The sequence below is a fragment of the Falco punctatus genome (genome assembly GCF_963210335.1).
Source record: "Falco punctatus genome assembly, chromosome: 14".
Taxonomy (NCBI): Eukaryota; Metazoa; Chordata; class Aves; order Falconiformes; family Falconidae; genus Falco; species Falco punctatus.
The window spans coordinates 23092898-23106271 of NC_137594.1; the positions used below are offsets into that span (position 1 = coordinate 23092898).

Consider the following 13374-nt stretch of genomic DNA (forward strand, 5'->3'; position numbering starts at 1 on the left):
CCCCCACCAGCCCTCTGAATACCTGAACTGGATGAGCTGTGAGAGGGAAGCAGCAGATGCTAAAGTGACTATAGTCAAAACAACTTCATCTTCATTTAAAGCTGTCTCTAGAATTCATGCAGAGTTCGGAGCACTGCTCTGATCCCACTGGAGATTTCCCTTTTTCATCCCAAAATAAACACATGCTTCTACAGTAATCTGAGCAACTGCCCAATGCAGTCACATAGTGACTTTTACCTTGCTAGCATTAGTCTGGATTGAAGTCTAATGCTGGTTTTGGAAAGCATTAAAGTTGCCTGAGCAATGCGATACATTAACCCATCCCAGAAAAAACCCTGAGCTGCAACCCGGTTCTTCCGTGCCATGCACTTCTGCATCAGCCCACTGCTCTGTTTGCTATTGACACGGAGGGCTGTCCTCATCACCCCTTGCCCGGCAGCTGTTAAGCTACAGCTTGGCAAGGCTTTTCAGAGGATCCCTGAGAAACGCATCCGTCATTAGTCATGCTTTGTGACCACTTGCAGTATTGTTTACAGTTTCTTTAGTATCCTGGAGCAGAAAGCAATAAAAAAACCAACCTATCTGCTGTAAGACAATGACTCTTTATGATTAGATCAGATTAGATTAGTAAACCTAAACCAGGGAGGGAGAAGCCCTAACTGTCCTGGCGGTCCTGCCTTGCAGGGCTCTGCCTGAGTGCCTGCAGGCCAAGTTGTAAGAACCCCATGTGATGAGTTTTCATATATTTCATGTGCTCCTCTGCTAAAAAGCCTTTCCCAGTATTCAGTGGGCCATTGCAATCTTTTTTTGCATGTCTCATTTATCAGTGGCTATACTTACGTAACTCCAGGAGGAAAACATTCGTTGTCACAGTACCTGCACATGGCTTTCGCATGTGTGCTCTGCTCCTCCTCGGTTCTACTTGCTAGCTGTCTGTGGATGACTACCCCAGAAGTTAGCTAAGTTAGCTTCTGGGGCCTGGCTTGCCTGTTTTCTCTGAGAGGCCTATGCTGTATCTGTCTGAGACTGCACCTCCCAAAACCAGCAGTAAGAACCATCTCTCTGACCTGCTGCTGCTGGAAGGAACATGTGTCATCCCATTCCACCCCAGCCCCCCACCCCCACCCCTTATTCTTGCTATGTGAGTGTCACCCAGTGTGTATTGTGCTGAACCGGGTGTTGCTGAGGAGTGAAGATAACTGGCTCTGCTTGTCTCGGACTTCAGGAAGCCATACACCATCATCTCTCTCCTGCTGTGGATGGTATTTCTGTGCTTCCAGATTCTTTTTTTGTCCTTTAAGAAATTCTGCTCTCACGTGAGATGTTACTGATGCTTCTCAGTGTCAACTAAAATTGTATTTCTGTGAGTGTGAATTTTTGGAATATACCACAGCTCAATTCAGTGGGTGAGAGGAAGAGCAAGGCATGGTATAATTGTCCATGTGAAACTCTGGCTTGAACATACACTCTTTTTGTGTCCATCTCCCTGCGTGGGCAGGTAGCAGCTTGAAGCAGAGCTTAAACCACATTCTTGCCCAACAGAGTTTTGTCATGGTCTTTTGGAGGCAAGATTGGAAGCTTGGCATAAGGTGCCATTAATTAAAACCCTCCCACCCCCTGTCACTGGCTGTAGCTTATACAGCGCCTCCACATAGTGCCTTCTCAGAGCTGTTTGTGTTCCCAGTGAGCTTGTGCAGAGGTTCATCCTCAGTGAGGAGCTTGTCAGTCCTTCTACCTGTTTCCAGTCTCCAACCAGAGCATCCCACATCCTAACCTTTTTTCTGTGCAAAGCAGGCTGCAGTAAGACTTCATGGTGTTGCAGGTGACCATCGACTCCTGTTTTCTGATGTGTCCCATAGTCTGGTCCTCTTATTAGCTGCTCTGAGAGCTAGTGAAGGTTAAAATGCTTTTGGAGGGGTCTGACCATGCAATTAAACGTGAAAATTGAAATATTTGAAGCTGTTCAGAACCTAATAGGAGGTGAGAAAAATGATGACAAAAGCTGCTCTATTAAACGAGTAGTTGGAGGTTCCTAGGAATAACCGCTGCCACTGTAATAAATCAAATCCTTTGGGCCTGGGAGGAAATGCCAGTGTAGCCAGGACTTCTGCTATGGTCTTAGTACAGCTGTGCTAATGGAGGCAGATGCATTCTTGTTGGGACCTGGCACAGGACAGCAAGCGTTGCCCCTTCCACAGATGAGAGAAGGCTTTTCTGGCTGCCATGGCACTAGAAAACTTGCCTTGCAGTCATCATTGGCTAAGCCATGACTGCTTTTACTGGGATGAAGCAGGGACTGAATGAGAGTAAGCGTGGTCAGGGCTAGCTTGAGGGAAATGGGAAGTATCTGGAAGGATTAGGTAATGGTGCTGGTGTCTGCCTGGCCTCAGCAGGCACAAGAAGACCTTTGTCCTGCTGCAGCTCTCTTGTTATCATAAAGGTTTGAAATGCTGTCACAGTGGAAATTTAAATGAGAAGTTTCCCCTCTGTCTTGCACATGGTAACTCCTCCTGTAGGGATGAATCCTTCTCTGACAGGAGATTTAAGTTGTCTCAATTTAAAGTACACTCTTTTAAATAGTTGGTGCTGGGCCTCCTTAGAGACCTTGGTATTTGGTCTATAGACTGTGCATTTCCCCAGACTTCCCCTGGAGGACAAGGAAACAAGAAAGTTAAGGAATATAAATGAAATGGGAAGAGTCAGGCTTTGCACTCGGGCAGTGGAAGCCAGCTATGTTGTCTTTCATGGGACCATCAGTCTGAAAGCAGAAGCATCTCATGCGTGAAGAGGGTGTGACTTGGGTTATTCTCCCCAAACCTGGCTGTGGCTTTCAGGCTGAGCTGGACTGGGAGGGCACGGATGAGCTTGGTGTGACCCCAGTAAGCCAGAAGCTAAGCTGCTTTGAAGACCTATGAAGAGAAAGGGCTCCAGACTTTTTCCCTCGGTTCCTCTTGTATGGTTGACTTTGGCCAGACTCCTTGCAAGTCACAAATATCTTGCAGAGAGCAAGATCTGTGGTAAACTGGGAATAGGAAAGAGGTGTGCTAGCATACTGCGCAATGACTGTATTTCCTTGCAGGCTCTGCTCTGCAGGCTGAGCTGAAGAAACAAATTTGGTCTGGTCCAATGTTGTTGCTTTGGTGAGAGCAGTCCTGTGTATCCTCTTTCCTGAAAGCTATCTGTGTTGTACTAAGCAAACTTGCACATTTGAGGGCAGATGGTGGAGCTGGGAAACTATCTTTTGTATCCTTGGTCTGGCAGACCTCACAGAGGTGAATCTGTGTTAGGGTGCAGGTGCTTGTATTTACCAGCAACCAGCTGCTTACTGCAAGGGACTTACCCAGAGTTCTCATAAACAGGCCCTTTTTGCTGTCCTGGAGATTGCAATCATCTCCATGGTAAGAGTTGCACAAACAGAAGGGAGGATAATGACCTTGTGGATTAAAGGGCAAAAGGAGGTTTGCTAGTTCATGACGCTTGTGCTGATTGAACTGGTTCTAGATTGAATGTCCCTGGAAAGGTAGGCTGCAAACACAGAAAAGCTCTCTGCAAAAGTGGTAGGGCCAGGAGGTGCATTACCCAACCCTGCAGTGTGGAGAAAAAAGCAGCACATTTGAGGAACTAAGGTGTGGATTTGTTCATGTATATACCCGCTGAGTATATTTGAGAGGCAGTAAAGCCCATCTAATAAAAACTACTGCAATCTGCCTTTAACTGGCTCTGCTTCCCTGCCTTTGATGTGGTTCAAAGGGAAACAGGGCTGCATTATGTCCTTGATAGCTCAGAAATATAAAGACCAGCAGCATCCCAGTGCCTGTCTGATAAATGCTTGCAAAGCCTTGGCATCCCTGCCCTTGCCCCAGTCCCAGTGTACTGGCCTTAAGTTCCCTTCCTTCAGTACTCAAGTACGTGCGGGAAGCCTGAACCTCAAGAGAGCTCCAACTCTGATGTGCATGGCTCCTTCTGCCATTTGGGTTCAGGCCTGATTTAATTTGTTCTGGAGCAGCTCCTGCCAAGGAGCCTCTTCAGGTCTTTTCCATCATCTAACTTTTTAGAGTTAGAGCTCTAATAGTGAGAGCAAGGGAGTGTAAAATCCCAGATATCCTGCTTTTCCAGCATCTCTGCCTCTTCCCTGTGCTGCAGAGGGACATTTGCAAAGGCATCTGCTGACTGAAAAAAACCCTCATCTTGCCTGATGTTTTTCAGGTTCTCAGCTTGGTTGACTTTTATGGCTCAGCTGGTGGTGAAGGTGCCTGGAGCACCACTCCTGTTCTTGCCGGAGACACTTTTCCTCTCAACTCCTTGTATTTACATGGTACCTTGATTGCTTACTTGGATCCTCTACTTGGAGAAGGCTGCTAGCCTTTCCTGTGTTCCCAGTCTTCAGGCCAGCTGTCTTTCCCTTTTCTGGCTGGACTGGGAGAACTGGGAGGTGATCTTTCCACTCTGCTTGGCACTGATGGAGGCCTCACCAGGAGTGCTGTGGCTAGTTCTGGGCTCCTCAGTGCAAGAGAAACATGGACATGCAGAGAGAAGGGCCAGAAAAGGCTTGTGTTGGTGGAACTTGTGCTGAGTGCCATGGACCCAGATTGAATGTCCCATTAGTGCAGCGCCAGAGACTGAATCTGCTAATCCTGGGTAACACAAGCGGAGAACTTGGTTAGGGACATCATAACATAGGCTCATTGTGGTGGGTTGACCTTGGCTGGATGCCAGATGTCCACCAAGCCGCTTTATCATTCTCCTCCTCAGCAGAATGGGGCAAGAAGAAAATAAGATAGAAAAAAAACTTGTGGGTCAAGATAAAGGCAGTTTCATTAAGCAGTAGCAAAAGTCATACACATGGAAGTGAAGGAAAACAAAAGATGTTATTCTCTACTTCCCATTGGCAGATGATGTTTGGCCACTTCCCAGGAAGCAGGGCTTCAGTAGCGGTTGCTGCAGAAGACAAACGTCATAAATAACGAATGCCCCCCCCCCTTCTTCCTCCTTTCCTCCTTTCTCTTAGCTTTTATATCTGAGCAGATGTCATACGGTATGGAATATGCAATTGGACACTTTGGGCCAGCCATCCTGGCTACGTCCCCACCTGAGATCTTGCCCACCCACAGCCCTACTGGTGCTGGTGGGGAGGCTGGAGACACAGCCTTGATGCTGTGCCAGCGCTGCTCCGCAGCAGCCACAGCACTGGTGTGTTACCACCACCTTTCTAGCTACTGATACAAGCACAGCAGCACGAGGGCTGCTACAGGGCTCAGCCAGGCCAAATACACTCATGCAAAGACGTTTCTAGCTTTTGATGGTAGAGGTGTGAAAAACCTTGTGTGTAGTTTCATGAGGCTGTGAGTGAAGGTTGTGTCAAAGCTGCCAGTCCTGTTGGTTTTGGAAGGGAGCAGGACTGCAGAAACGTGACCCTTTCTCTGTAGTCTGGGCAAGATGGAGCAGTGCTGCTGGCACTGAAGCTGAGCTTGAGTCAGGCTAGCTGCACATTCCCCTTTGCTGCTGTCCTACCATGTACGCTTTTTCTCCTGCTCTCTCAGAGTAAAGCAATACAAGGAGAGCAGTGAGAATGCTGGAAGGACGAATGTTTCCAGCTACTGTGTGGGGAAGCTGGAGCCAGGCTTCTCTTGGAGATTTGAAGGGTTAGGATGAGAGACAGTAGACAAATAGCCAAATTGAAATTCAAATTAGCTGTTAGGGAAAGACTAGCAAAAGACTTTTCATTGTGTGTGTGGTCAGACACTGAAGCGGAGCCCCAGAGAGGTTGTGATATTCACCTCCTTGCAAATAATTTGGAAGTTCAGCTGGACAAAGCCCTGAGCAGCTGGAGCTGGCCATGTTCGGAGCAGGACATTGGGCCAGAGACATCCAGAAGTCCCTTTCAATCTAATACTCCAATGGAGATGCCCAGATGGTGGTGTTCAGCTGTAGCATAAATCACAGCTTGGGACTGTGCTTGACTTCCCCCTCCCCCTTCCTAGGCTGGCATGAGAAGGAAACGTTAAGGAGGTGCTTTACTAATTCTTTGTGGGGAGGGTACATCTTTCTAGAGATGTTCACAGAGACTGAAGATATGAGCCCAGCTGGTGCTAGGGTTTGTATTCTTTGTATTCTTACTATAACAGGCTTCCTTTTGCATTCCTCCAGGTACAGCTACATGATTGACAATGTTATTCTGCTGATCACTGGGACTCTGCACCAGCGTTCGATCTCTGAACTGGTGCCCAAGTGCCATCCTTTGGGGAGTTTCGAGCAGATGGAAGCTGTGAACATTGCTCAGACGCCTGCGGAGCTCTACAATGCAATCCTGGTGGACACTCCCCTGGGTGAGTGGAGCCTTTCAAAATACCTCTCAGCTTGTGTGGAGCAGATGTCCCTTTCTCTCCTAGTCTAACTAGGTCCAACTAAGCCTAAGTTTAGTTGGAAGACAAAGCGGTCAATAATGCACAGCTGTGGCCCTACTGCCTGTGGTGGCTGGGCTTGATTTCAGGTTTATGCCTGCCCCTTGCTAGTTTTTCCTTTGGAGGACCAGCTAGCTCTCTCTGTTCTTTTCAACAAACATCCAAACCAGGACACTGGCAGTGCAGACTGCTGGAGTGTTTGGTTTGTGTAAGCCAGGCCCTGAGCTGTCATGGTAGTACAGGTATAGTTAGACCTGATATGCTAGATCTGTCCATTTACTAGCTTTTCGGGGAATAGTCACCTGAAATTAGGAAGGGAGGAGAAAGTTGGAGCGGTCTTACACAATGTGATCTTCTTAATAATTGTCATGGACACATGGCACACATACTTCCTTAGTCTATCAGGTCCTCTGCTGGAGTGAGTCACTTTAATTTCCAGCACTTTTAGTTGGACCATTGGGCAATTTCTTGTAGGCAGTTTTTGTAGATAATTATAGAGATCTGCACATGCCTAGTCTTGTTCTGAGACTGATAAAATTAGCTCTAGATCAAGGAAAGCTCTTTATATACAAAAATCCCCCAAACAACAACAGCAAAAAAAGAAATCTCAAAAAACCTTTTTAAGCTCATAGTGTAGCAGGATCCTACAGTGGGGTATGCTGTCTCAGGGCCTTGACCAGGAGGCGCATAATGCTAAACCCAAGTGTCTTATGAACAGCTAGTCAGACAGATATGTTCCTTAAAGATAAAAGGTGTAGGAAGAGGTTCTGGAGAAAATACATATGTCTTTTTGCAGTAGTAGGAGAGGTAGTCACAGATGACTTGCTAGTTTAGCCACTGTGGGCAAAAACATAATGAGGTATGCCTGAGTCAGTGATTAATCATTCTTTTGGGGTTGCTAGAAAGAACAAAACACTCTTAAATCATTATATTGTATTTGATAGAAACAGTTGGGTTTGGAATGGAAAGTGCTTTTGCAAATGCTCTGTGTGATAATGGGGCAAGTGGAGCAGTCGTCATGGAAAAATGACTTGCCAGTTAGAACCCAGCAAAGGAGGGAAAACAAGTCTCAAGAGATCCAGGATGCAAGGTAGGGCAACAACGCAGCAGGAGAACAGAGGCTTTGCACACAGCTGAGCTGAGTCTGCTGTAGGGGTGATGTGTGGGACGAAAATCCTCCTCGTACATAAGCAGGAACCTTCCCATTTGGGGAATAAGAGAGAACGGAGTGTTTCAAAGATACTTGCTCTTAGAGACCTTAGAGCTTCTAGCCTGTGTATGGAGTGAAAATATCCTGTTACAGTGGTGAGGTGGTTCTGGAGAACATGGCTGGCAGCTGAGGGTCTTTGCCTCTTGTGTTCATGTACTTGTACATGAGTCAGTTTTGCCTGCTTCTGCCCTGGCTAGGCTGACTTCTTCAGACCTTTGCCCTGGCCATACCCTTGAGGCTGTGTACCATGTAGTGTGGCATTTCTTCAGCAGGAGAACGTGGGGAGTAGCTGTGTTGCCTAAACAAGCAGGCATGTAGGCTCCAGTTGTTTAACTTGCATGCTTTCCAGTGACCACACGCAAAGAAACAGCAGCTCTATCTCCTAAAAGTACTTGAGTAGCTACGTGGCTTGGTAGGAATGCCTAACCCCAAATGGCTTTCATAGGTTAGCAGGGCAAAATAAGACTTGCTGTTAGTTCTTGGCCCTCCAATATCCCAAATTAGGCTGAAATAGCTGTGTTCTCATTCCTCTGCTACTCTGAAGTAGCCACTGCTTAGCTATGTAGGCTAGCCAGTGAGTTCTGCAGTGAAAACCAGTCCTGGCACACTCTGTTTTCGTTTTTGCCAACCATAGGGAGCAGTGCTTCTCTGGCTACGTGGCATTGGTCTCTGATGCCGTTGCAAAGAAACCCTTGGGGGGGGGGGTTAACCCCTATTCAGGACACGCACAGTGTGGCTGCTGCCCATGCCAGGGAGCTTGTGCTGTAAAAGTGGTGCATGCCAAAGGTGGGAGCCTACATTGTACATGGTTTGTTGCACAAAGGAGAGCACTGGTCAGTTCTCAGCGTGAGTGCAGTGTCCTTTACCCGCAGCTGGACTGCGTAAGCTGAGAAAGATCGTATTTCTCTATGTAGCAAATTCAGCAAAGTTGGTTGCTGAGTGAGAGTTGAAAAAGTCATAAAAGTCCTGTCAATGGGTTTTATTGTGCTTTTTCTAACAATCGAGTGGTACGACAGCCTTATGTTACAGTAGATGTACAAGACTTGTGTTTATCTGCAGCTTGCAATACCCTGTGTTAGGTTTGAAATCTGTGTTCTTTAGGTGGCAAAAATTTCTCAGACTCCCTCCCAGAGATACTCTGGCAAAGTACAGAGGGCTGGGCATCCTATCAAAAAAGACTACTTCATTCTGTCTCCTGTTACTTACCTCCAACTAGAGAAATAGAAGTCCTTAGAAGAAGTGGAAAATGGGACTGATAGACCTGACCAAGGGAAATGGCTCTTGACTCCAGTCACAGAGTATCATGGGCTGGAGGAGCTGTGTCATCCCCATGCCTCCTTAATCCAACTGAGATATTGGAGGAGGAGGGAGAGGCACTGGCTTTCTCAGGACTCACTAGCTGCTGTCTCACAAATGCTTAAGTGCTGCCGCCATGCTGTACCATGTAGGCCTGCATCTGGGAACAGTTTGGGTTTCACTTATTTTTAAATACAGGCTGCTCTGGCACTGATGCTGGGGGCTAGAGCTGAGAATTTCTGCCGAGACTAGGTTGTTAACCAAACCATAGGACTAAGGGGTGAACAAAGATTTTCATGTGAAAGCCCCCAGAATGATTGTGGCTTGGGGAACCATGCTGGAGCCTGAGGTTTTGAGTCATGGCAGTTTGGTGGCTGCTGAAGATAAGGGCTAGGCCTAGAAGAGAGAAGTTCAACATAGGGTGTGCTTCTGCCTGGTATTGTTGAGGACCCTGGAAATTGCTGGGCATGGGTCTGGTTAGGGCAATGCTAACTCTGTGGCTTTGTTTCAGCTGCTTTCTTCCAAGACTGCATATCTGAACAGGACCTGGATGAAATGAACATTGAAATAATTCGAAACACACTGTATAAGGTAAGCGAGTCTCTGGGAAGGGAAGGAGATGTTAACTACAGCTCTGTTTTGGGTCAGGACCTTCAACCTAGGCTGGCTTTCTTCAACCAAAGATGAAAGGGTATTTTCTTCTTGGTGTAGACTTAAAAAATAATTGTGCTTTCTTTATCCTTTTTTTTTTCTTCCCTGGAGTGGTGGTAGAGTAAATGTGACCAAGAACTAGTTGTATACATTGGAAAGTAAAGATAGTGTTCTTGGAGGGTCCTGACATCTGATCACTCGGCTCTGCAGTCAGGGCACCAGAGCTAGGCAGAGTATGGTTTTCTTGGAGGTGTCAAGAGTCTGTGCAAGAGATTTTCAGAGGTTATGCCTTTGAATAAATTTCCTCAGGCCCCAGACAGGCAGGAGAAGGCTGTTCCTTTTAATCACACGAATTTAGATGTGTAGTTAACTGCATTCAGATCTTAAGCTTGATTGAAGGACTTCAGAGGGCTTGGCTCTCTGTCTTGAGCTCTTTCAGAAGAAGCTCCAATAGTCTGCTCAAGCCCTCAGTGGCTGTGGTTGGCGTTAGATGCTCTTGGTAGAGCAGTGTGAAAGGTGCAGCCAGGCTGGAGGAGTCCTGCAGGCTGGGGAGAGTTACCGGCACAGGGATGTGGAGGGGCTAAGGATCAACCTGTCCTGAGCCTGCATGGGGAGCCGTCATCTCCTCTGCAGGCCCTGTCTGGTTTTAGCTGGCAGTATCAAAGCATGTGTTTATGTGCAGGCTGTGGCTATCGCTCCATCTCGACTCTCCGGATTAGGGGTGGGATACAGATTGTATCTGCCAACCCTGTTTTGGCTGGTCACAGCCAGCCTGCAGTTGGTGTGACCTCTGCTTCCCAAGGAAACCGTGGCCTGTTTGGAGAGGCAGAGAGCAAGTCAGGTGTGAAGGGAAGAAGACAAAGGGAGGAGGGAAGGAGCTGTGAGTCGGCAGTCATACCCAGCTGCGTGTGGCCTCTGGCATGTACTGGTCTTTTGCTGTAACGGGGGGAGGTGTGCCTGTATGCATAAATACCTGCACCCTTGCAGGGTGCAGACCTCTGTTGAGACAAGGCAGGTGGGGGAAGGCAGGGAGCAGAGTGAGCACAGGGCAAATGGGGTGTGGGGTGTCTCCTTGCTTCCCAGCTGCCACATCCTTTCCCGTCTCCTTTTGAGGCCTGATTCTGCTTTGCATTCTACTCTTCTTACCCCCAAACTGAAATGTAGATGCCTGGTGTCCCTTGGTGTGTGCTGGGACTGGCTTTTGCTAACGAGCAGCCCCCAGGGAACATAGGGGCTCTGTCAGTAACAAATCACTGGGATCCAAGGGTGGAAAAAGTAACTGCCACTTACAGGCTCTCACTTGAAGGCACTTCTCTCCCCAGGGACTGGAAAATGTATAATATAATGCAAATGGTCTGCATAGGCAAATGAAGGAAGTAAAATCAGGTCTGAAATCTGCACAGAGCTGCTCTGAGGAACACAGCAGGCAGGTGCCTGGGATAGGTGCCTGTGTCCGGGAGGAGTTCGCGTGGGAAGTGCTGCCTCCCAGACCTACTGGAGGTTTTTTGAAGGAATCTGAGCATGTAGACAGAAGGTTTGAGTGGGATTCGTAGGAGGAAAGCAATTACAAAGGTTTCTTGTTAGCAATAACAAGTGAGAAGGTTCTCAAATGGAAGTATGGTTAAGATGGGGAGCAGAGATTAATTGAAAGTAAGTGGTCAGCTCTTGGTGTAGAGGGCAGTCAGCAGTGGAGTCCTGCAATGGAGGCGGGCTGGCATTATCATCTTCTTTGCTTACTCCCTTTTTTTCCACATCTTCAGCAGATAATGTTGAAGTGAAGCTGGCTGACTGTTGGCCGTTGCTGGTCACTGTCTTGTGGGAATCAGCTGAAGGAGCTTTGACTGGACAAATCAATGTGGATAAATGTGATGTATGGAGAGGCAAGGAAGCAATCCTAATTCTGCCTTTACAGCGAGGGTCTCCTTGTTCCTTTCTACTACTGAATGAAATCTTGACCTAAGCAAGTGTGTCTCTACAAGGTCCTCTGTTCCTGGCAGTAGGAGAGAACTGCACAAATATCACTGTACTGTATATATCTGTAGTGCGTTTGTCCTAATACTGTCTCATTCCTCTCCTCTCTGAATATGAACAGCAGAACAGGCAAAGCAGCTAAGGAGGACATGTTTAAAGGTTTGGGTACAATGATTTCTGTATGGGAAACTACAAAAAAGTTAGGGTTCCTGTGGTGGGTTTGCACGGCAAGGTTTTGGTAGTGGGGGGCTACAGAGGTGGCATCTGTGAGAAGATACTAGAAGCTTCCCCCATGACCAATGGAGCCCATGCCAGCCGGCTCCAAGATAGACCTGCTGCTGGCCAAAGCTGAGCTAGTCAGTGACAGTGGCAGCACCTCTGTGATTGCATATTAAGAAGGAAAAAAAACAAAACAAAAAACCCCCCCAACAAAATCTGTACCAGTGAGAGAGAGGAGTGAGATTATGTGAGAACAACAGCCCTGCAGACACCAAAGTCAGTGAAGAAGGAGGGGGAGGAGGTGCTCCAGGCACCAGAGCAGAAATTCTCCTGCAGCCCATGGTGAACCCCATGGCAAGGCAAGGCTGTCCCCCTGCAGCCCACAGAGGTCCCCATGCTGGAGCAGGTGGATGTGCCCCAAGGAGGCTGTGACCCCGTGGAGAGCCCAGGTTTGCTGGCAGGACTTGTGAACCTGTGGCCAGAAGAGGCCAGGCTGAAGCAGCTTGACGCCACGCTGGAGCAGGGGAAGAGTGTGCGGCAGGAGTGGTGGAGACAATGTGTGATGAACTGACTGTAACCCCCATTCCCTGTTCTGTGCTGCTCGAGGGGAAGAGGTAGAGAAATGGGGAATTAAGTTAAGCTCAGCAATAAGGGAGGGGTGGGGGGAAGTGTTTTTCTGATGTGAATGGTAATAAATTAAACCAATTTTCCCCAAGTCAAGTCTGTTTTGCCAGTGACGGTAATTGCTGAGTGATCTCCCTGTCCTTATCTTGACGCACAAGCCTTTTGTTATATTTTCTTTCCGGTGTCCAGTTGAGGAGGGGAGTGATAGAGCAGTTTTGGTGAACACATGGCATTCAGCCAGGATCCAACCACCAAAATTCCTCACCTGGAAGAGGAGTGAATCTGAGCTGTGGTGGTAACTGCAGGTAGTGTTGGCAAAGTTAATGCAGGTGGAGAGGCCAGAGGTCTCCCTTTAGGCTGGTCGTGACAGACAAATGAGGCTAGCAGGAGGCAGGGGGTAAATGTGCGAGTTCGTGAAAGTAAAAGTCCATTAAGGAATGTTATATGTAAAGACACCACCATTTCTGGGATAAGGGTTTTGGGACACTGGAGAGTTTCTATAAATTGCTGTCATCTGCAGAGTGTCTCATAGGGGCAGGTACCCAGTTTTGTGTTTTCATGGTGCCTGCGGTGCTGGATCCTCAGTCAGTGCTGGATGTTTGAGTTCACCTATTTTTGCTTCTGAAGTCTTAGTTTTGTGCATGAACTCTGAGAAGAGCAGAGGCAGTGACTGACCCTCTTGTCCAGGTTCCCTCTTCTGTCAGCCTCAAGCAAAGGCTGCTCTCGGTGTCCTTGTTCTTGTGGTAGCTCTGCAGACTGATGCTCTGTGCTTTTCTGCGTTTGAGGAGTGGCAAGTGCTGGAGACTGTGTTTCTTTGATGTGTTACGCTCACCCAGCCGTGTCCTCTTGCACTTTGTGGTAACAAATATTTACAGAACGCAGTAATGCAGGTGCTTTCCTAGTGCAGAGGCTGAGGGTGTCCAACACGGGCGTTCTTGGTCTGTCTTCAGTCCTGGAGTTGTGACAAAGCAGCAATTTGTGATGTCTCAGCATCATTTTACT

At 47.7% G+C, this 13374-nt stretch overlaps 1 protein-coding gene across 1 annotated transcript in view; it reads left to right on the forward strand.

Annotated features, from left to right (window-relative positions):
- ATP6V0D1 (ATPase H+ transporting V0 subunit d1) overlaps window positions 1-13374 on the forward strand; it is a 37047-nt gene that overhangs the window by 19117 nt on the left and 4556 nt on the right. The window contains exons 3-4 of the mRNA XM_080411053.1: window positions 6148-6326; window positions 9419-9498. Of these exons, the coding sequence (XP_080267179.1) occupies window positions 6148-6326; window positions 9419-9498 (259 nt within the window). The remainder of the gene's footprint in view (window positions 1-6147; window positions 6327-9418; window positions 9499-13374) is intronic.